Here is a 23,771-nt window from a genome sequence, read left to right as displayed (position 1 = left end):
GGCCGGGCGAGGCCGGACCGCCCCCGCGGGAGCCGCCCGGGTCGCGCGTGCAGAGCCGGCGCCGGCCTGCAGTGCCCACCGCGCGTCCCTAGGGGGCGCAGCCGGCGCGGGAAGCCGCCCGAGTGGAGCCCTGGGGCCCGGCGCGAAATTCCAGGCGGGCGGGCGCGGCGAGTTTGAAAGCAGGCGAGGGCGTGGGGGCGGGACGCGGGGGGCCGCGAGCCGCCTCCCCTCGGCCAATCAGCGGCGGCGGCGGGCGCGGGCGGGCGGCGCGTGCGGCCGGGCTGTGAATGGGGCGCGGCGGCGGCGGCGGGCGAGCGAGCGGCGGCGCGCGGGCGGGCGCACTTTCTCCTCAGCGCCGGGCGGGGGCGGCGGCGTCTCCTCAGCGCCCGCCGGACCCTTGTAGAGACGCGGCGCGGCCCGGGCGCTCCGGCCGCGGAGCCGGCGTGACAGGCGTCTCCTCGCGGACAACTTCTCCCCCGCCGCGCCCCTCAGCGCCCGGCGCCCCTCAGCACTTGGACGCCCGGCTCGGAGGCCCCCGCCCGCCGTCCCGCACTCGGGGCCCGAGGCCGGGGCCGGGGGCGGCGGCGGCTCCTCGGCATGGCCCGGGGCGCCGGGCTGGCGGCCGGCGGCGGCGGCGCGGCGGGCCCGGGGCGGCCGCGGGGGTCCCGGCCCGGCCCCGAGCGGCGGCCCCGAGGAGCCCGCGCGGCGCCCGGGAGCCCCGGCGGGGATGCGGGGGAGAGCGGCGGGCGGCCGGCGACAAAGTTGAGCGCGGGCCGGCGGCGCGGGTGGTGGGCGCTCGCGGCGCTGCAGCTGCACTTGCTCCGGGCGCTGGCTCAAGGTAAGCGCGGCGCGGACGCGGGCCGGGAGCGGGGAGGCGCCCCGAGGGCCGCTCGCCCGAGCCTCCAAGTTGGGAGCCCTTCGCCCCTCAGCGCGCCGGGCGGCGCCGGCCTGTCAGAGTCCGAGGCGCCGGCCACCTGGAGCCTCTGCGCCGCCCCAGGCCCCGCCGCCCCTCAGGTCCGGAGCCCGGCGGCTGGCGGAGCAGAACTTCGGGTGCCCGCGGCCTCGCCCTCGGCCCCGCGCCGCCCCCACCCGCCCCTGTGCCCCCGGAGACCGCGCTGGTCTGAGGAGGTGCTGCCCCTCTGCCGGCGCCAAGTGACCGCTGGAACGGGGAGGTGGCGTCTCTCCCGAGCCTGGCCCCGGAAACCTGGGTTCTTTCCAAGACCCGGAACGTCCCCCCCGGCCCCCCGAGCATCCCTGCTCGCTGAAGTTTGCAGGTCTGGGGAGGATGAAGGGGGACGCGGGAGGCGGAGAGGTGGAAGTACCTGGCTGCACGCGCCCTCTCGGTGCGGGCTTTCACGGGGCCGCGGGCGGCTCCAGGGGCTTGGCTTCGGTGGTCCTCGGCGTCGCGGGAGGCAGGTGGACGGCAGATGCGAGCACTGAACTTAAATTACCCGTGTTCGGTGTCCAGAGAAGGTGATGTGTGTGTAGCGACGGATGATGGTTTAAATGGAATCGCATCTCAAAGGTCTGATCTCAAAACTATCATCCGATCGTGGAACAGCAGATAACTCATCCTTCTCCTGTGAATGTTAACCTGATTGATCCTCACTGAGGTCCTCCCCCTCCCTCTCCCCAAGGCTTTCCTAAGTGCCCGCTCTCGTGTTTTGCTACATGGAAACAAATTGCCATATTTCTGGTTAATTTAACTCTCCTCCATTACTTGGAAAATTTTCGTTTCGCTTGTTTGTGCTTTTTTGCTTAATGACTGACTTTGGTAGAAAAGCATTTATTAAGTCGTTTTGTAAAATGGGATCTGGAGATTGCCAGAGAAGCCAGGTTCAAATGAGGAAATCTAAATCAGTTAGGGATGACCTTTAAGATAGAAAGGGTGTTTATTAAGTGTCCTTTTCTGCGCCCCCCCCCCCCCAAAACAGTGACTTGCACTTTACAGTAAGCTCTGAATCTTAATCCATGTAAAGATTTGTGTACAAGTTCAGAGTGGAAAAATCTGGCTTTGTTTTGAAATATATATATATTTTTAAGTTTTTATCAGTTTGAAGGCTGTCAGTGTGTTGCTTTTTACAACTGCAATGTTAGTGAAATTAACTTAAAACAAGTACTAAGACAAACTTTGTTAGAGTGGAGTATTTTATTCCTCATTGCCAGTAAAAAAAAAAAGGGGGGGAGGGGGTTACCTATTTCACATTTTACATTTACATGGTTTATAAAGTGTACAGATCTTTCAGTGTAAAATTTCAAATAGGTTGTCACAAATTTTAAATTCATTGACAGGTTTCTGTTCTCTGTGCTCTGTGAAATGTGTAATATATCCATCATTTTTTATATCATATTGAAAATTCATATTACAGGGGAGATGTCACCATTTGACAAAAGCTCATGTATCTTGAAAATGAAAATTCTGGGGCTGCTATAGATTTCTGATGGAATGATGAGTTGGCCATATGCATGGGGAATGTATTCTCTTGAATCTTATCAGATAAGATGTAACATTCTAAATGGAACACTTACCACTAGGTTAGAACCAGCCAGAAGTGCTATATTACTATGTAGCTAGGTGAAGCAATTCCTAATTTCTCTTTAACTGTTTCCTTCTAATGGCCTTTCATGTGGCTAGGCTTGGCCATGATACCTTGGGAGAAAACAAGGGCCATAGGGACTAGTAAAAGTTACATAGTTTCACAACCCAAGTTTTAAGCAGATTGCGTAATCGGGTAATTGACGGTGAAGTGAAACACCAAGTTCAGGTCTTCTAAATGTAACTGTTTAATAGTCCTGGAGTTTCTTTCTACACAGTAATGATAATTGAATTACATAGTCCGCTTACTGGTGGGTGTTTGGGACTTTTCTTCATTGCTAAAGAGCCAAGTCTTTTTAGTTGTTCAAGGCAGGTGGCAGTGCATGCTTTCCGTATGTTGTCCACTAGGGAGCCACACTTGAGTGTTGAAGAAGGATGCTTTCTGGGGCGGAGGATGGCGGGGTCATGTGTGTCATTTGTGTGAAGTCTGTGGTGTCTTAGCTTTCCTGATGGACCATTACAGGCTTACTGATTCTGATAATGCTCAGTACAGCCTTGTGTTAAGGTTGTGTTTATCAAGAGGAGAAGTGTAGGGATGCACTTCTCAGTTACTGCTTGGGGTGGTTCACAGTTCTTAGTTTCTCCTTTGGAGTTATTTCCAGCCCCCTGGACTCATGGCTCTCCAGCTGTGGTGTGTATCAGAATTACTTGGGGAATTGAGTGAACCTAGAGAGGGCCAGCTCTTTTTGTTCTTCAGTGAGTCACACTGAAGTGGTGAACTTGCTTCCACATGTCCCTCATGATACCCACCAGAGTCTGAGAACCACTATCTTGGCTTGCTTAGTTTTTCCGCATCCCATCACCTATTGATTCCCCGTGTTTCTCGAATGTGTTTGCATGTCCAAATCACCTGCAAGCTCTAAACAATACAGAAGGCTGACTCTTATTCCCAGAACTTGTTTTAATTGACTTTTGGTTTGATGTGAGCATCAGGAGATATAAAAACTCAAGTGGTTCCAGTGTGCAGTAAAGTTTGAGAATCACTGTTTTAATTTTTTTTTTTTAATCTACGATCGCTTGATTTTTCCTTTAACCTTGTTTCTGGCTGGTCTTGTGGTTCTGTAGACTGTGCACCCCCTTGCTGGACCACCCACAACTCCAGTGAGCTTTCTACACTTTTAGCTGATTTTCACTTGTTCCATGTTCATGATCTCAAACTTTGAAATGTCTTCCAGACTTAATTAGCTTTTGAGTCACTCATTCTATTTATTCCTACCGACATTGTCAAGTTCCTGCTTTGTGCTAGTCTGGGGTTTGCATCAGAGTCACCAGTGCAATTTAAAAATACTTGTCTCTCTGGGCTCTACCTCCAACCAGCAGGTCTTTGGAGGGAGAATGTGCGGGTTTAAAAACTCCGCAGGTGATTTCTTGTGTCTTTGTGTTATGGTTTTATCCTTGTAGGCTAGTCTCACAATCATACCCAGTTCTCTGTCATCCTTACCCTGACTTGCTGTGACCTGGCCTCCTACGTGGATCCCTTTTCTTGGGCAAATCTCAGCCTTGAGTAAGGTCTACTCTGCCTCTGGCTTGCTGAAGAAATCTCAAAACAGAGCTGAATTGGTTCAATACAAACCTACCTTCGTTTTGGGCCCTCCTTGCTTCCCGTCCTCCCAGAGTGGTTTGTTTCCCCTGTTCCTCTTACTCGCACACCCACTTCTCACATCTTTGTAATTTGAGTCTCAGGTGGAGCTTGAGTTCCAGGCTGCTAGCTTCGCCCGGAGAGTCTTCATGGTGCCGCATTTAGTAGCGTTCAGTGCGTCTTATCAGCCCGTGGCGTGGTTAACCGATGGCAACCGGCCTGTAAATCTAACAATAAGCGACTGTCACCCTCTATGCAGTCTTACATGTGGCCACCTGTACCTCACCTTCCTGAGCCCTTGTTATGTGCCAGGCACGATGTGCTTTACAGGTAGGCTCATTTACTCTTCACAACAACCCCAGAGAGTCATGTAGCATTTTGTACTCATTTTGCTTATGAGGAAACTGAGGTGCTGAGCTATTAACTAATTTGCTTAGGGTCTCAGGGCTAGGGGTAGAACCAGATTGGAAGGCAGACTGCCTGATCCACGGTTTCTGTGCATAACCAGTGGACTGGGGTGTTTCCCGCGCAGCCTGTGGCTTCATGGGGGAGGGGGCAGGAGCGGGGAGCAGTCTGATCAATACCAGAGGAAGATGGCGGCCGATGCTTTCCAAACACTACTGAGTTACATGACCTCAAGTTTCAGGTTACCTTATTTACTGTTCCCACGGAACAATAAAAACTGCATTAAACAGTCTGGTAAATAGAGAAGAATATGCATAGCCCTCTCAGTCTGTTGGCAGATTTGAACCCCCCAAAATTGACTACTAGGAGCATACTAACCATTTCTTTGAAGGACACTTGGAAAATGCTCACTCAAGTACATGTATTTAAGTTCCTCAAATGGGAATAGAGAGGTGGGGTTTGTAAGGTACTGATCTTTTGTTAGCAGGCATTTTATCTAACCCCGGTTCAGTTCAGCTACATATTGGGATTATATCTAACCAGAAAGTTTCTTGTGTCACCAAATATTGGAGTAAATCAAAGTCACTCTGGAAAGCTAACTGGTGATGAAGTGGAATCAAACAGCATATTGTAGTTTAGTCCTACCTGTGTGTGTGCTCAGTCACAATCGACTGCTTGAGACCCCATGGACTGTAGCCTGCCAGGTTCCTCTGCCCATGGGATTCTCCAGGAAAGAATACTGGAGTGGTTGCCGTTGCCTTCTTCAGGGGATCTTCCCAACCCAAGGATCAAGCCTGCATCTCCTGCACTGGCAGGAGGATTCTTTACCACCGGGGCCACCTGGGAAGCCCTCTAAATTCTACCTACTGCTGCTGCTAAGTCACTTCAGTTGTGTCTGACCCTGTGCGACCCCAGAGACAGCAGCCCACCAGGCTCCCCCATCCCTGGGATTCTCCAGGCAAGAACACTGGAGTGGGTTGCCATTTCCTTCTCCGATGCTTAAAGTGAGAAGTGAAAGTGAAGTTGCTCAGTCGTGCCGACTGTTAGCAACCCCATGGACTGCGGCCTACCAGGCTCCTCCATCCATGGGATTTTCCAGGCAAGAGTACTGGAGTGGGGTGCCATTGCCTTCTCCGAAATTCTGCCTACTAGTTGCCTTCGTATTCTGTCCATCCTGAGTCCTCGTGTTGTTTCGCTGGGGGAACTTGGCGGGGGGAAGGAGTGCCTTCTTCCAGGTGTCCCTGAGGTCAGAGACCAGTAATGTCTGCTGAGTACGTCTAGAGACTGAGACAGAGTGAAACTCAGAAACTGGATCGTGGCTAGGTCATGACTTAAATTCCTGTAAGAAGTAAGGAAAGCAGTAGTTTTGAAAGTAGACTCTTTAAGTCCAAATCCATGAAAGCTGAGTAAGGTGGGGATGGGGAATGAAAATGAGGTTGAAAGGTATAGTACAAAGAGGAGTTAAAGTACAATTATCTAAAAAAAAAAAGTAAAAAAGTAAAGCTCTTGACGTAAGTTTATGATCTGGCTAAGACTTGGGGTAAGCAGTCACTGTTTTTTACCTAATGTGATTGGGCATTTTAATACATATACAGTTCCTTTCATTCTAATTAGTAATTTGACTTCTTCATTTCCATAAGGTATTTTCTTAAAACTTACCCTCAGTTCATAAATCTTTTAATAAAACAGAACTTTTATTTTTTTATTTTAAAATATTAATTTTTAAAATTAATTATTTTAATTAAATTTAAATGTATTTTAAATTAATTAAAATATTTAAAATAAAAAATTTATTTAAAAAATAAAATAATAATCTCTAATATAAACATTTGTGCCTTATTTTGCCACATGGAACTGCAGCGATGGCCTCTCATGTCATTCTTTTGTAGCAGTGCATAGAAATTAGTCTTGTGTTTTTTTAATGATTCCCTGAAATAGAAAAGTGTCTCATAGTTTGATAAATACCACCCACCAGTTATTGATCCCATACCTGAGACCTGCTCTGGAGAAACACATTGTTACTAACCCATATCCAAGTACAGACAGGGTTAGAGATGTCAGGAGCAGTGCTTCAGGAAGCTCTCGTTTGCTCCTTTGCTCTTCTGGCCTTGAGGTGCTCTGACCCCCTGACAGGCCGCTCTGAAGACACACTCCTTACCTTGATCTGGCTGCAGGCTCCCTGTCCCCAGGGTCTCCTGTGGGTACTGTGGGAATGAGAACATTTTATAAAGCTTTCCTAGAAAAAAGGATATGGTGAATGCAAAAGGCATTGGGATAAGGGTTAGTAGACCTGGTTTTTATTTCATCCTCTAACTAACTTGTTATATTAGCAGGTTTGTTAGCATCTGAGTTGATTTTTTTCTCTCCTGTAAAAGTTGGAGGTTAAACTACATCTTCAGAATTGTTCTGCCGTGAGTTTTTGATTTGTATTTTGTCACATCTTTTCTGCCCTTTACCAAGCTTCTGTGTCTTCTATCTGGGGATTCTATAACTCCTTATGTCTTAGCTCTTAGAACCTAATTCTCTTCATTTTGCTTTTGCTGTGGTGTTTACAATGTCGAAGATAACTAAGATGCAATATAATATTTCTCCTTAGGTGCTGCCATCTTACACATGATATATTTACTCTAGCCTGAAAGTGGTTCATACTCAAAATTTTAGGTTCTCTAAAATGAATTAGTGCTGCAATTTATCAATGAAGACCTGAAGTTTGGAGGAATAAATTTCTTTAAAATGTGAGATGCTTATTTATTTAAACGGCTGGAAGAAAAAAAGGGCAAGACTAATTGAAACCTAGGAGGTCATTAATGCAGTGAGAAAGTTTAAAAGAGATGAGATAGTGATATGAGAATGTTCACGTTTATTGGACAGTGACCATCAGTTATTGACGAGATGGTAGATGCTGTCTGTTCCTGGGCGCTACCTGGTGCTGCGTTGGCTGTCTTCATTAGGGACTTTCAGTAACTCAGATGGTTCTCAAAATTCACAGTGATTATTTTTCACTTTAACAGGCTTAGCTGGCATGCTGTTGGTATACAGACAATGTCTAGTGAAGATAACAGCTATCAATTAAATCTAGTTTCTTAATAATGAATGTCAGTCAGATAAATCTTCTAATGTATTGATATTTGGAGATTAGCTTGTTGAACATGGGCCAAGTCTGTAGTTTCTGCAGTGTTTTGGGGATGTGTGTGTGTGTCTGTCTGTCTGTAACTTTGGGGATGTGGGCTTGTGAGAATGGGCTAGACTCCTGGGCCCATATTATCACCCAGATAAATTTAGCCTTTGATGTAGTGTTTTGTTGCCTTTTCTCTCTTCTAGAACTCTCTTCTGTATTCTAGACATGATTCTTTATTGTGAGAGGCTTGGAAGCTCTCAAATATGTAAGCTTGATTTTTATGAAGATGAATGATCTTTCCAAGAGAAAGAATATAGGAAGGTAACTAAAGAATGACGGTGGCAATTGGAAGAGGAATATGGCTACTCAGAGTGCTGTTAGTTACCTTTATTAAGAATTATACCAACCCAAGCAGGCTAGTTGAGAAAGTTAGATTTTGGGTGAGGGGAGAGAGCATAGCTTATATCACATGGGTATAACCTGTTCATATGTTACATCCACAGGTATCTATGGGTTTTTCTCTGTAGTGTGAGCCTTAGTTTTGTGTATATTTGTGGTTGAAGGTCAGTTCTATCTCACCTTCCCTCTAGGTGTTAAATGTGATGCAAAAAGAATAGGAGGTTTTGATTTTGTGGACCAAGCCTGCTGTACAATGAGCGTCAGTGTTGATTTAATACATGAACCACCAGATGGCAACAGGAAAAGTATTTATATAGGATGTAATCTCTAGTTTGTGTAGCTATTTTTTTTCCCTCCCTTCCATGGTACACTGCTTTTCAGCACTTCATGCAATATATAAAATTCTCGGCTGTGAGCAAGGTGAATTCATAATACCTTACAATGCAAATCACAACCAGGAAATAAAGTAGTGGCAAAGTATTACTTGGGGAAAAAAAGACATTTTATTTACATGAGTGCATGTATAAACTGTTCCCAGAGGGAGTGGGTTTCCAAGGATGCAACTTTATGATTTATATTATTGTACAGTTATGCTTTTTCTAATTTTTTATTCAGTGTTTAGTTCTACAGCAATCTATGATGATTTGCAGAACATAAAAGAAAACATGGCTCTTAGCCTCCAGCATTTTATGTAACACCTTTAAAAGGAGGAGATACATGAGTTAACAAACATTGTGTGTATTTATGTATTTTCTGGCCAAAGGTATTTTCACTTTATGTGGAATTTGTTTTATTTTTCTGTGTAGGTGTGTCCCCCTTTTCTAAGTGTGTCTTCTTGGCTTTTCTAAGGTTGTTGTTTTTTTTTTTTTCCCTTAGCTAAGACTTCCTTGGTTGCAAACTAGAAAGTCAGTATGAATGACTTAATAGAAAAATGATTTTACTGAAGGCATCTTGAGGTATCGATGTTACAAGACAAATACTTTGAAACTTGGCAAATTTAGGATTCAGCTCCATCTCTGGGATCAGTTCAGTTCAGTTGCTCAGTCGTGTCCAACTCTTTGTGACCCTGTGGACTGCAGCACAGGAGGCCTCCCTGTCCATCACCACCTCCAGGAGCCTACTCAAACTCATTGGTGATGCCATCCAACCACCTCATCCTCTGTCCCCTTCTCCTCCCACCTTCAATCTTTCCCAGCATCAAGGTCTTTTCAAATGAGTCAGTTCTTCGCATCAGGTGGCCAAAGTATTGGAGTCTCAGCTTCAGCATCAGTCCTTCCAATGAATATTCAGGACTGATTTTCTTTAGGATTGACTGGTTGGATCTCTTTGCAGTCCAAGGGGCTCTCAAGAGTTTTCCCCAACACCACAGTTCAAAAGCATCAATTCTTCCTCACTCAGCTTTCTTTACAGTCCAACTCTCACATCCACACATGACTACTGGAAAAACCATAGCTTTGACTGTATGGACCTTTGTTGGTCAAGTAAAGTCTCTGATTTTTAATATTCTGTCTAGGTTGGTCATAGCTTTTCTTCCAAGGAGCAAGCGTCTTTTAATTTCATGGCTGCACTCACCATCTACAGTGATTTTAGAGCACCCCAAAATAGTCTCTCACTGTTTCCATTGTTTCCCCATCTATTTGCCATTAAGTGATGGGACCAGATGTCATGATCTTAGTTTTCTGAGTGTTGAGCATTAAGCCAACTTTTTCACTCTCCTGTTTCACTTTCATCAAGAGGCTCTTTAGTTCTTCACTTTCTGCCATAAGGATGGTATTATCTGCGTATCTGAGGTTATTGATCTTTCTCCTGGCAATCTTGATTCCAGCTTGTGTTTCATCCAGCCTGGCATTTCGCATGATGTACTCTGCATATAAGTTAAATAAGCAGGGTGAAATATACAGCCTTGATGTACTGCTTTCTTGATTTGGACTAGTCTGTTGTTCCATGTCCAGTTGTAACTCTTGCTTCTTGACCTGCATACAGATTCCTCAGGAGGCAGATCAGGTGGTCTGGTATTCTTATCTCTAAGAATTTTCCACAGTTCATTGTGATCCACACAGTCAAAGGCTTTGGCGTAGTCAATAAAGCAAAGATAGATGTTTTTCTCTTGCTTTTTCAATGATCCAACAGATGTTGGCAATTTGATCTCTGGTTCCTCTGCCTTTTCTAAAACCAGCTTGAACATCTGGAAGTTCACTGGAGCCAAAAATTCAAAACCTCTCAGGTGCTGTCCTCTTTGTCATCATCTCTATTTGCTTCTATTCGTGTGCTGGGGTCCTTCTTGATGCTCACTGAAATTGCCTTTCTCTTTGTGACTAAAATGGGCTGTACTCTTATTGCCTCAGACTCTGAAATAAAGATTGACTTAAAGCTTTGGTTGTGAAATAGATTTGTATTTTAAAAGCATTATCTTGAGAAGAAAAAAACACTTTGATTGCAAAATTGAGAATGGGTTGGGAGAAACCAGAATGCCTGTAGACAAGTTAGACTGTGTCACCTGTTGACGTGAGAGAAAGTCACAGCTTGGGCCAGGGCGGTAGAGTTGGAGATGAGAGAGGAAGACGGATGGGTTGAGAGAGAAATAGGGGACAAAAGATGGGCAGGACTTGGCAACAGGTCGGACACAGAGGCTGAGTGAGAACGTCCGGTGGTAGTGTCCGGCTTTCCGACTCGCGCGACTGGCTGATTAGGGGACTCAGTCACTGAGGTTAGACACCTTAGTGTGGGCAGGGTAATCATGATTTTCAGTGTATCAATGTGAGGTACCTTTGAGGCAACCAGGCAGACTTGTCAAGAAGATGTTTGGATGTTGATTTTGCAGTTAGAGGGTAGCTCTGGGCTTTTGATATAAATACTTATGGAGATAATGTAGCCTGTTTAAGAAGATAGATTTGGCATAAAATAAAATCGACCCATAAAAGCTAGCTGTGCTTCCTTGGGTTGGCTACTTAATCTTCTTTAAGCATTATTTCTCATCCCTGAAGTATAATTGTACAATGTACCTTCTTAGTTGTACCTACTTCATATAGCTATTGTGAGAATCAGTTGAAATCATGACAGATAAGAAAGGTATTTAGCCAAGTACATAGTAGTATGTCTCCAGTGCATGTTAGGTGGTGGTGTGGTTGTTTACACTTTTGTGAACAGGAATCATGCCTCATTCATTTTGTCTTTTCCCATAGTTCTGAAGTGTTAGTCCCTCAGTCATGTCAGACTCTTTGTGACTCCATGGACTGTAGCCTGCCAGGCTCCTCGGTCTGTGGGGATTCTCCAGGCAAGAATACAGGAGTGGGTTGCCATTTCCTTCTTCAGGGGACTCTTCCTGACCCAGTGATCGAACCTGGGTCTCCTGTATTGAGAGAGCCTTCAGGGAAGTAACAAGCCATTAGAACAGAATGGGGCTGGTGAACAGTTGTCATGACTAGAATGTAGTCATGTCAGAGTGGCAACGACTTACTGGTTAAACTGAAGGAGGAAGAGAGGGATTGATGAGAGTGAGCTTAATATGAGGACTGAGAAACGGTCATTGGATTTGTTGATAAAGTGGGAAATGTTGATTCTTTTTAGTATAATTTCGCTAGAGTTGTAGGAACATAAAGCAGATTGAAGTTGATTACAGAGTGCATGGGCAGTGAGAGAATGGAGTCAACACGTGTTTTTCTCATACTGTTAAAACTCTCAAGTAAAGAACTGCAAAGGCATTTGAAGTGTGTAGTGACAATGCCTTGGGAATATTTATCTTTTCCAATTTAAAAACTGTTCTCAAGGCTGAAAAAAATTGTGGGCTGTTGTCAACTGGCAAAACTGTAAGTAATCATCACAATTCTCTGAAGTGATCAATTCACAGTTTCCTATTTTGTGACCCTTGGAGGCTTCTAGCAATATTGCTACTGGAGCTGATGTAGAAGACTTCCATTCCCACTCTGCTGTAAACACGTTGAAACTGTGGACAAAAGAGAACAAGGACAAGTAGAAGCATTCTTGAGCCTGGTGAACCAGGAATCCCAAAGGTCAGAAGTGGAAAGAGAATTCAAAGCCAGGGTATACTTGGGAGCTCAAGGCCTGTGGTGGTTTTAGTTCTGGGTATAGGACCCAAGGGTCTCATGAAGGAGCAGGAGACATGGTCTTAGGTCTGCTTAAGGAAGGAAGGCAGAGTTGGGGTCTTCCAGTATAAAATCTTGAGGGGTGTCCCATCTGTGAAAAGAAGACTAGAAAAGTCTTGCCCACTAGACTGAGGGAGTACAAAGAAACGTGCTGTCCTCCTGGGGTTGTGTGTAACTAGGAATAAAAAAAGCAAGTCCATACCTCACATTGGGGGTAGGTTGAAATTTAACATTTCTTACAGTGTAACTAACCCTCAAGCTAAGAAATTAGCACAAAATCTGGTCCAGAACTGTGGGAGCCCTCAGAAATAAGTGTGAAACTGTCCTGCAGAGCAGAGGAACAACCCGGGACTCAACAGAGGAAACCACTCATGCTAAGGATGAACTTGAAATAAAACATGCCAGTCACACAAGGAAATGAATCATCATGAAGGAGCTTTGGCAGATGCTGTAAACAGGAGAAAGGTGCTCCTGGGACATGGGACAGAAATCACTTGGTTAAAATTATTAGCGATAATAAAGCTGCAATGAAAGAACATCACAGATTGGGAAGAGAACACACAGATTTGGAAAGGAACCAAGTAGAACTTCTGGAAACCTCAAGTAACCTCAGTGCATAGGTTAAACAGCTTGAGTGGATATAAATAGAGAGAAAACTATTCATCTTTGAAGGGTTCTGAAGAAATTGCTTAGGAGAGAGAGACAGTGGAAAATGCATGGTTAAGACTTATGCAATTTAGTACAAGAAAGTTCACCGTTACCTTCTGTGAGCTTCCTGAAAGAGAAAATAGAGTGGGAGAGAGACTCTTCAAAGATATAATGGTAGACATTTTCCCATAATAAATGCAAGGCTTACTTCTTAGGTTCAAGAAGCACAGTGAACCCCAAGCAAGATACAAAGAGTTCCATACCGAGACATATTGTACCTGAAACATGAGAAACAAGGTAGAAGCAGCCGAGGAAAGTCACTGTCTAGACTAGAAAGTGTTTTGCTGGTGCAGACGGTGATAGACTATTATCTGCAAAGTGCGTTTGGAGAGAGAGACATCAACCTGGCATTCTGTATCCATATAAAGTAATACTCAAGGGTGAAAATGAAACATGAGTTTTGTAGATGGAGACCAAGTTGATCACTTTTGCTGAAGGAACTACTAGAAGATGTATTTCAGGAAGAGAGAAATTGAAAACTGAAAGGAGGAGTGAAATACAAATAGTGAAGTGCTGACAGAGGGGTCAGAACCTGGCGGATCAGCTGAAACAAGAGTCCTGGTAGGGCTATGAGTAGGCAGGTCAGTTAGAGTCCGGAATTCAGCTTAGCACTTGGAAACACAAAGATGAAGGATTCAGGTAAGAAAGACACTGTGACAGCAGTGATGAATTCCTTGTCTACATGATTAGGAATGTAGACCAATGTCAAGACCTCCATGTTTAGCCAACACATTCCATAATGACCTCCTTAACATTCTGAATTGGGGTCTTAGCTGTGGAAAAATAGGATTTGAATCTTAGCTATTAGATATTCAATGCACAGGGTAAACTACGTTTAACATTTGGAGGAAAGCATACATATGGAAGGAGGACCATGGTTAAGATACAAAGAAGCTCAATGGATGAGGATAAATCGCAGACGTGAGTGTTGACTTTTGCCATTTTGTGTCAACTTGATATGATTGGCTGGTGGTTTTTGACCAACTCCTGGACTTTGAAAATTGCTTAAATCTAGTATCACAGTATATAAAGACAACAGTCATCTGGATCATAACTTTGCTGTTCCCCGTGGGATCACAAGTGTGAAAGGAAAGTTGTGGTATGCTTTTATGTGGATAGATACTTTGTAACAAGTTAAAACCTATAGTTTAACATTTTATCTGAAAATACAGCTTAAGAGGACTTTTAGAAACTATATTTCTTTGCTTTGAAAGTTGCTCTTTCTTGGGTGAATAAACTTAATTTCATCATAGAGACTATTGAGAATAAAAAACTCTAAAAAACAAACAAAACCCAAACCCCATTTGCCCTTCTCCAAAGTCAGCTAGTGAGGAAACACTGGGAGTCTTAACCTGCTCTGACCCCCATCCCCCACTTTTAGGGAATAAGTTGGGTTGGATGGAGTCCCGTGCACTGTATGTAATAGTCAGTGGCAGGCAGCTCTTACCAAAATGGTGAGATGTGAATTTTTATGGCATCTTTTCTAGTGGCTGATGTAGCACATGAGAAAACTACTTTATTATGTTGGTATTAAAAAGATGTTGTAGAAGTGGATCTAATTGACATGGAAGCATTTTCAGAATATATTAGGTGAAAAATGAGGTTATAGCATGGTTTGTACAGTGTGATGGCCTATCTTTATTGAGCGCTTCTCATGCAGCAGGCAGTGTGCTAAGGCCTTTCTATACAAGATCTGATCTTCTGACAGTCCCTATTTCGTAGATGCGGAAATTAAGGTACAGAGAATTTGAGGTCACCTGCTTAGTAAGTGATGCAGATGGGCTTTGAGTGTAGTTTCGGCTGACTCCAGCGCCCCTGCCCCTTGCCCTGTGCTGCCCGCGTGTGTGGCCGAGCACACGTGGTGGGGCGCTTCTGACACAGGGTCATTCGTGCGTGTGTCCGTAGACAAGGACCTGGGGCGCGGTGCGCCGGCGCCTTGAGAGCGGTGGTCTCGTGATGGCTTTATTTCCTTTTACTTTCCTCTAGTTTCTAATTATTCTATAATGGGCTTGGATTGCTTTTGAAATCAGAAGTAGTATAAAATCTTATAGAACGGTGTAACAGACTAAAAAAAAGTAATGGGGATATAATTTTAAGTCAGAAATGGATAAGAAATTACTGTTCTATATTCAGCAAGTATGGTTGAAGGAATAGACCAGTCTGCTTAAAGTGCTTATCTCTGTGTTATGGGAAATTTTTCTGTTTTTCTATAAGTTCTAAGTTTCAAACAATAAGCATTTATAACTTAAAAAAATTGTGAAAGCAATTATTATTTGACATAATGTGATATTAGTGGATTTGGGGAGGAATATAGTATTAAAGTAATTTAGTGGTTCAGCCTGAGATTGCATTAATGGGGGCTTGAGATTTGGGTGCTTTTTTTCTATTCAAGGAAACTTAAATTACTGTTTTGGACCTTGTTTTGTTCACCTACTTGAAAAAGGCATGCAGTATCTTACATTACAGGCTTATTGTAAGAACAAAAACTCCTTTGAAAGATGAGTTGATAAACACATTTGTACCATCGATTTTTTAGTTAGTAATGTTTAATATTTTATGGTTCTGGTGTCACTTCTCCCAGTAACAGCTCTGATATCAAATACTTTTAATAAGTTTAAATTTTAATGATATTATGTACATAAACATTGCAGCATGTAGCTTGTGTTCAATGAAAATTAGTGATTTTAAATTTGTGTTTTACAAAAATTATGAACTAATACATATATATTAAATATAAATGCAGATTACAAGAGTATTATATATGAATGCAGGAGTGTAGTTGACCACAAAAGATGCTGTCTTCTAAGAATGACCCTGGTGCACAGCAGGGAGCCCACTGGCCGTTTCTCTGCTCTGTCATCTCTCGATTTGTTTTCATGGAGTTCTGCAAAGTCCTGCAGCTTCAGAGCTTCTCTGGTTCTTGCTGACCCTGAAGTTTACATGCTTGACTTTTCCTCAAGTCTGTTTTCCAGTATGACTTCCTTTTGCTTAAGCTAGCCGGTGTAGTTTTTTCTTGGAGCAAACAATATTCAGACCTTTTAAAATGGGAAGGCATAGTAAGCGCTGCCAGTAATTTTGAACTGTATTATAAATTAAAAAATTGTACAAGTTCTAATAGTAAATATTTCAAGGCAAGCAAAGGAACATGTTCTGAATTCTGAATGGGTGTATTACTCATTGAATTACAACAAATGGAGTTGGTCTTTGCCTGTTTTGATCTTGCTTTCATCTTAACCACTTTCCAGATTAATTGGAAAGTGAAAATTCCTTCCTCTAACCCTGCTTAAGGCACTGTCGTGCCTTCAGCTCCTCCTCCATTTCTGTGGCTTGGCTTCCTCCTGTGGCTGTGCCCATCTTGGCCTCTGGGAGTGGGCTCTTCTCTGCCCATTCCTGTTCTCTTGGCATTCTGTTTTTGAGGGGCTGTTGTTCTCCCCTTCCTCACCAAGGTTGCTTACCTGCAGTCTCTCCTCGTGTGTGTGGCAGCATGTGTGGTCCACGTTTAGGATGTGAGCAAAGTTATTAGGTACCCTTTAATTCTGAAAACACCTAGAAGTGATGCTTTATTAAAGTAGATGTGCCTTTGTGGTTCTTAAGCCTCTTTCTTTCATTTAGTTTTGGTAAGCAAGGAGGCTTAAGGTGTCTTTTCACGACAGGATTTTAGTTTACAATTATGTTTTATTATGTAGTGCTTCTGTTAGGTCCATACCATTTCTGTCCTTTATCAAGCCCATCTTTGCATGAAATGTTCCCTTGGTATCTCTAGTTTTCTTGACGCGATCTCTAGTCTTTCCCATTCTGTTGTTTTCCTCTATTTCTTTGCATTGACTGCTGAGGAAGGCTTTCTTATCTCTCCTTGCTATTCTTTGGAACTCTGCCTTTAGATGCTTATAGCTTTCCTTTTTTCCTTTGCTTTTTGCTTCTCTTCTTTTCACAGCTATTTGTAAGGCTTCCTCAGACAGCCATTTTGCTTTTTGCATTTCTTTTCCATGGAGATGGTCTTGATCCCTGTCTCCCGTACAATGTCACGAACCTCCGTCCATACTTCATCAGGCACTCTGTCTATCAGATCTAGTCCCTTAAATCTATTTCTCACTTCCACTGTATAATCATAAGGGATTTGATTTAGGTCATACCTGAATGGTCCAGTGGTTTTCCCCACTTTCTTCAATTTCAGTCTGAATTTGGCAATAAGGAGTCCATTATCTGAGCCACAGTCAGCTCCCGGTCTTGTTTTTGCTGACTGTATAGAGCTTCTCCATCTTTGGCTGCAAAGAATATAATCAATCTGATTTTGGTGTTGACCATCTGGTGATGTCCATGTGTGGAGTCTTCTCTTGTGTTGTTGGAAGAGGGTGTTTGTTATGACCAGTGTGTTCTCTTGGCAAAACTCTATTAGCCTTTGCCCTGCTTCATTCTGTACTCCAAGGCCAAATTTGCCTGTTATTCCAGGTGTTTCTTGACTTCCTACTTTTGCATTCCAGTCCCCTATAATGAAAAGGACATCTTTTTTGGGTGTTAGTTCTAAAAGGTCTTGTAGGTCTTCATCGAACCATTCAACTTCAGCTTCTTTAGCGTTACTGGTTGGGGCATAGGCTTGGATTACTGTGATATTGAATGGTTTGCCTTGGAAACGAACAGAGATCATTCTGTCGTTTTTGAGATTGCATCCAAGTACTGCATTTCGGACTCTTTTGTTGACCATGATGGCTACTCCATTTCTTCTGAGGGATTCCTGCCCACAGTAGTGGATATAATGGTCATCTAAGTTAAATTCACCCATTCCAGTCCATTTTATTTTGCTGATTCCTAGAATGTCTACATTCACTCTTGCCATCTCCTGTTTGACCACTTCCAATCTGCCTTGATTCATGGACCTGACATTCAGCATCGGACCTTGCTTCTATCTCCAGTCACATCCACAACTGGGTATTGTGTTTGCCTTGGCTCCATCCCTTCATTCTTTATGGAGTTATTTCTACACTGATCTCCAGTTCCATATTGGGCACCTACCGACCTGGGGAGTTCCTCTTTCAGTATCCTATCATTTTGCCTTTTCATACTGTTCATGGGGTTCTCAAGGCAAGAATACTGAAGTGGTTTGCCATTTCCTTCTCCAGTGGACCACATTCTGTCAGACATCCTGGACTGTGAAGTCAAGTGAGAAAGAATCACTACGAACAAAGCTAGTGGAGGTGATGGAATTCCAGAGGAGCTATTTCAAATCCTGGAAGATGGTGCTGTGAAAGTGCTGCACTCAGTATGCCAGCAAATTTGGAAAACTCAGCAGTGGCCACAAGACTGGAAAAGATCAGTTTTCATTCCACTCCCAAAGAAAGGCAATGCCAAAGAATGCTCAAAGTACCACACAATTGCACTCATCTCACATGCTAGTAAAGTAATGCTCAAAATCCTCCAAGCCAGGCTTCAGTAGTATGTGAACCGTGAACTTCCAGATGTTCAAGCTAGTTTTCGAAAAGGCAGAGGAACTAGAGATCAAATTGCCAACATCCGCTGGATCATGGAAAAAGCAAGAGAGTTCCAGAAAAACATCTATTTCTGCTTTCTTGACTATGCCAAAACCTTTGACTGTGTGGATCACAATAAACTGTAGGAAATTCTGAAAGAGATGGGAATACCAGGCCACCTGACCTGCCTCTTGAGAAATCTGTATGCAGATCAGGAAGCAACAGTTAGAACTGGACATGGAACAACAGACTGGTTGTTGTTCCATAGGCACAACAAATAGGAAAAGGAGTACGCCAAGGCTGTATATTGTCACCCTGCTAATTTAACTTCTATGCAGAGTACATCATGAGAAACGCTGGACTGGAAGAAGCACAAGCTGGAATCAAGATTGCCGGGAGAAATATCAATAAGCTCAGATATGCAGATGACACCACCCTTATGGCAGAAAGTGAAGAGGAACTCAAAAGCCTCTTGATGAAAGTGAAAGAGGAGAGTGAAAAAGTTGGCTTAAAGCTCAACATTCAGAAAACGAAGATCATGGCATCTGTTCCCATCACTTCATGGGAAATAGATGGGGAAACAGTGGAAACAGTGTCAGACTTTATTTTTGGGGGGCTCCAAAATCACTGCAGATGGTGATTGCAGTCATGAAAATAAAAGACACTCCTTGGAAGGAAAGTTCTGACCAACCTAGATAGCATATTGAAAAGCAGAGACATTCCTTTGCCAACAAAGGTCCGTCTAGTCAAGGCTATGGTTTTTCCAGTGGTCGTGTATGGGTGTGAGAGTTGGACTGTGAAGAAAGCTGAGCACCAAAGAATTGATGCTTTTGAAGTGTCGTGTTGGAGCAGACTCTTGAGAGTCCCTTGGACTGCAAGGAGATCCAACCAGTCCATCCTAAAGGAGATCAGTCCTGGGTGTTCATTGCAAGGACTGATGCTAAAGCTGAAACTCCAATACTTTGGCCACCTGATGTGAAGAGTTGACTCATTGGAAAAGACCCTGATGCTGGGAGGGACTGGGGGCAGGAGAAGAAGGGGATGACAGAGGATGAGATGGCTGGATGGCATCACTGACTCAATGGACATGAGTTTGAGTGAACTCCGGGAGTTGGTGATGGACAGGGAGGCCTGGTGTGCGCGATTCATGGGGTTGCAAAGCGTCGGACACAACCGAGCGACTGAACTGAACTGATGTAATGTTTATTCCATGTGAAAAATTACGAGTGGGAAAAGGATCTACTTTTCTGATCCTGGTCCTTTCTACTTGAGGTCATCACTGTTCTCTGATTATTCTTTCAGTGATAAGTTTTGTGTAAGGCAACCATATACGTATATCTCCTCCCCCACCCCACTGCTTTAGCATTTAACAAATGGTAGCATGCTCTTATATACTTTGGAGACTGGCCTCAGCGTAGTTATTCACTTAATAATGTGTTGTTTCAAGTTAGGAAATACAGATGTATCTTATTTTTAAATACGTATATAGAAAATGTGCTTGTAAGTAATTGGCTATGGTGTATTGACATTATAACATGAGGATAACTTGAGTCTTAGAGCTGGGTTCAAATCCTGGCTTTGCCATTTATAAACTGTGTCACTTTGGGCAAGGTACATAATTTGTCTGTTTCAGTTGTTCATTTATGAAATCAAAAGTTAGTATCTCTTCACAAGGTTTTTGCAAGGATTAGAAGAGAAAATGTATGTAAAGCATTTAGCACAATGTCTTGCTTAATATTAATAAATCATAGCTGTTATTATGCTCCTGAATTTATCAGATCAAGTGAACCGCTAATGTGCTTCTCCTTCCTCAACTAAAGTAGAATACACAGGAAGCATTACATGTTTCTTGACCTCTTAACTTACGTTGGTTGTCCTTTTTCTTCCAGTCTATTACTGTTTATGTTCTCTCCCGGTCCCTTCCCCACCCTCTCCCCAGTCAATAATGCATATTTCTTTTACTTGTGAGGTTTCTTACTGATCAGTGGTGTCCTCCTTTCAAATTGTTGCTTTTCAGTTGCTGAGTTGTGCTGACTCTTTGTGACCCCATGGACTGCAGCATGCCAGGCTTCCCCGTCCTTCACTCTCTCCTGGAATTTGCTCAACTCATGTCCATTGAGTCGGGGATTGCCATATGACTGTCTCATCCTCTGTTGCCCCTTCTCCTGCCTTCAGTCTTTCACAGCGTCAGGTCTTTTCCTGAGTTGACTCTCGGCCTCGGTGGCCAGAGGCAGGTGCTGTCGTTTGTGCTTTAGTATAAACCTCAGCAGAGAAGGTGTGTTTCTGTTGATGATACTCTGGAGTGAATTTAATATTGGCAATCGCATTTAGCATGTCACTAGACAGGATGATTCTTCTTGTGACTGGGATTTCAACCGGGATAGAACTGAGATTTGGATACAGATGGCAGTTGACAGGGTTAAGTGTGGGCCTGAGAATCTACAGAGGCACTTCAACTGTGGGCCTGTCTGGAGGTGGCCCTAGGAGGCCAAACCATGATGGGGGAAGTGTGTGTGTGCATGGCTGGGGGTATGCAGTGATACATTGTTCACTAAAAACTATCAGGAGAAGTCAGAGGCAGTGGGTTCTCATGGGGAATAGTATGCAGGGTATGGTGTGTTTTTATAAAAAAGAAAAAAATTGGTGCATATAAACCAGATGAGCTTCCTTACTGAGCTCTTCTAATGTTCTGCTCCAGAGTACGAGCTGTCTAGCTGTGGGAAGCCCCCAGCCTTTTCCACAGGGGAAGCATGAGTCTCACTTGACAGAGCATGCCAAGCTGTCACACTTGGAGGACTGAGGATTGGTGCACCCAGGAATGCTTGTGGACCTTTTTAAGGGGGTTGAGTGCCTGGAAGAGTGTCTGGGGGCTTAGCTGCCCAGTTTAAAGTATTAATTCACATCAGTGTGATTTCATCTGTTCCCACCGACTCGGGTGGCCTAAACAAGCCGGCTTATATTTGAGAGGTTTCTTTTATCCTCTCTTCAAGGTTGTGCTTTCTGGCTTCTTGGCTTTGATAGGTTTTCATTACCTGAATGATACATATGTGCACTGTTTGATAATCTTAATGTTTTTGTCCCCATTGAGTTTCTATCATATGTTGTGGTCATGAGTCAGGATCTGTTATCTACTCCCAGGGTATCTGGTGATGGTCTGCATGTCCTTGGTCTGTGTATTGCCAACTCAAATAGCCTTTCTGTCTTGGAACTGTAATCGCTGAAAGAAATGTATAGAGATGTAGCTACTGAAATACATTTGAAACGTTCTGTTCAGGGAGTTCACTTTTGTTACTGTTTCTTTATATTAAAAATCTGATTTCCTCCATTTGTCTAGATCTATTCCATTCTTAGAAATTCTTTTTTTTTTTTCCATTTACTTTTCTGAAAATTTGAACATTTAAAGAGATGACAGCTCAACTCTGTACCAAGGCTTTCTGAGAAAGTGAGAAAATGAATTTCATTTTAGAATAGCTCAGAATTGGTAGAGGGTGTGGTGTGGCAGAATCATAGTTCTTCTGCCTTTTGAAACCACCCTTCCAGATTCATTTCTCCTTGCCCCATTCTATCTGATGTGTGGGTTTAAGAAGCACAGATGATTCTGCCTCTTACACAGTCTCCCCCTCTCTCCCTCCTCACCCCTTGTACATGGATAAATACACTCAAAGAGTTAGCCATTCTAATTCCAGACATCTTTGTCCTCCTTTGCAGTTGGAGGTTCCCCCCCACCCCCCGCCCCCATCTCATGTTCTTACCTTACATATAATACCTTGGACTCTATGAAGAAAGCTACAAGTAAAATTATATGTATTTTTCTATTATACAGAATGAGAACTCATGTTCCTGTAGATTGCTGCTTAGCATTCAGAATTGTGTATTTCAGCATCAGAATTCCTTCTTTAAAAAACTGGCCATGTTTAATATTGATTTTTTGTTTGTTTTGGTTGGTATATGAACACTCTGAAGATAGAGGAAGCTGTTTGACTAATTTTTGTTCTTTACAAGTAAGTCATTAGAAATCAAACAAAATCTGTAGTGCCAGTTCATGGTCTTTGTAGACTTCTGTCAAATATCTTACGGATTTTAAGCAATTTCTGTTTTACTCATAATTGCAAACATCCCAGAATTACTCCTTCCTGAGGTACAAAGTTTGTTCAACTACTTATCTTTGTTAAGAAAGGAAATAAAAGACCTTTCATATATTCTTTGCTGTTTATAGAATAATACCAAACTTTGTTTACAGTGTTAAACTTAACAAAAAATGTTTAAAGTAATTTTGATCTCAGGAATTAGATAAGTTAGTACTTTGGTCCTGGCTTAGAAATATCAGCTAAGGCTAGGCAGCCTTACTTTAAACCTTGTACTTGATAAAAATTGAATGTTGCCTGTACTTAATAAAAATTGAATGTTGCCTGTAGACTTGGACAGAGAGGATCACAAAGTTATTGAAGTTTCTGTGTTTTTCTTCTGAAATGTAACTTTTCTAACCTAACATAGGTATAGGTATGTCTTGCTGTGCTAAAATTTTAAGATACATCAGAGCATGCCTACTGATGGCTCTTGAAATGAAGATTAACCAGACCACCTGACCTGCCTCTTGATAAAGCTATATGTAAGTCAGGAAGCAACAGTTAGAACTGGACATGGAACAACAGACTGGTGCCAAATGGGAAAAGGAGTACGTCAAGGCTGTATATTGTCACCCTGCTTATTTAACTTCTATGCAGAGTACATCATGAGAAACGCTGGACTGGAAGAAGCACAAGCTGGAATCAAGATTGCCGGGAGAAATATCAATAAGCTCAGATATGCAGATGACACCACCCTTATGGCAGAAAGTGAAGAGGAACTCAAAAGCCTCTTGATGAAAGTGAAAGAGGAGAGTGAAAAAGTTGGCTTAAAGCTCAACATTCAGAAAACTAAGATTATGGCATCTGGTCCCATCACTTCATGGCAAATAGATGGGGAAACAGTGGAAACAGTGTCAGACTTTATTTTTTGGGGGCTCCAAAATCACTGCAGATGGTGATTGCAGCCATGAAAATAAAAGACACTCCTTGGAAGGAAAGTTATGACCAACCTAGATAGCATATTGAAAAGCAGAGACATTCCTTTGCCAACAAAGGTCCATCTAGTCAAGGCTATGGTTTTTCCAGTGGTCATGTATAGATGTGAGAGTTGGACTGTGAAGAAAGCTGAGTGCCAAAGAATTGATGCTTTTGAACTGTGGTGTTGGAGAAGACTCTTGAGAGTCCCTTGGACTGCAAGGAGATCCAACCAGCCCATTCTAAAGGAGATCAGTCCTGGGTGTTCATTGGAAGGACTGATGCTAAAGTTGAAACTCCAATACTTTGGCCACCTGATGTGAAGAGTTGACTCCTTGGAAAAGACTGATGCTGGG

The 23,771-nt window shown here is 43.4% G+C and overlaps 1 protein-coding gene across 1 annotated transcript in view; it reads left to right on the top strand.

Moving 5' to 3' along the window:
- Positions 1 to 341: 341 nt before the first annotated feature.
- SDK1 (sidekick cell adhesion molecule 1) overlaps positions 342 to 23,771 on the top strand; it is a 745,496-nt gene continuing 722,066 nt past the window's right edge. Inside the window, exon 1 of the mRNA XM_070780283.1 lies at positions 342 to 838. Within this exon, the coding sequence (XP_070636384.1) occupies positions 598 to 838 (241 nt within the window). The 5' untranslated portion in view covers positions 342 to 597. The remainder of the gene's footprint in view (positions 839 to 23,771) is intronic.

The sequence above is a fragment of the Bos indicus genome, chromosome 25, assembly GCF_029378745.1.
Source record: "Bos indicus isolate NIAB-ARS_2022 breed Sahiwal x Tharparkar chromosome 25, NIAB-ARS_B.indTharparkar_mat_pri_1.0, whole genome shotgun sequence".
Lineage (NCBI taxonomy): Eukaryota > Metazoa > Chordata > Mammalia > Artiodactyla > Bovidae > Bos > Bos indicus.
This window is presented reverse-complemented; position numbering and strand designations above follow the sequence as displayed.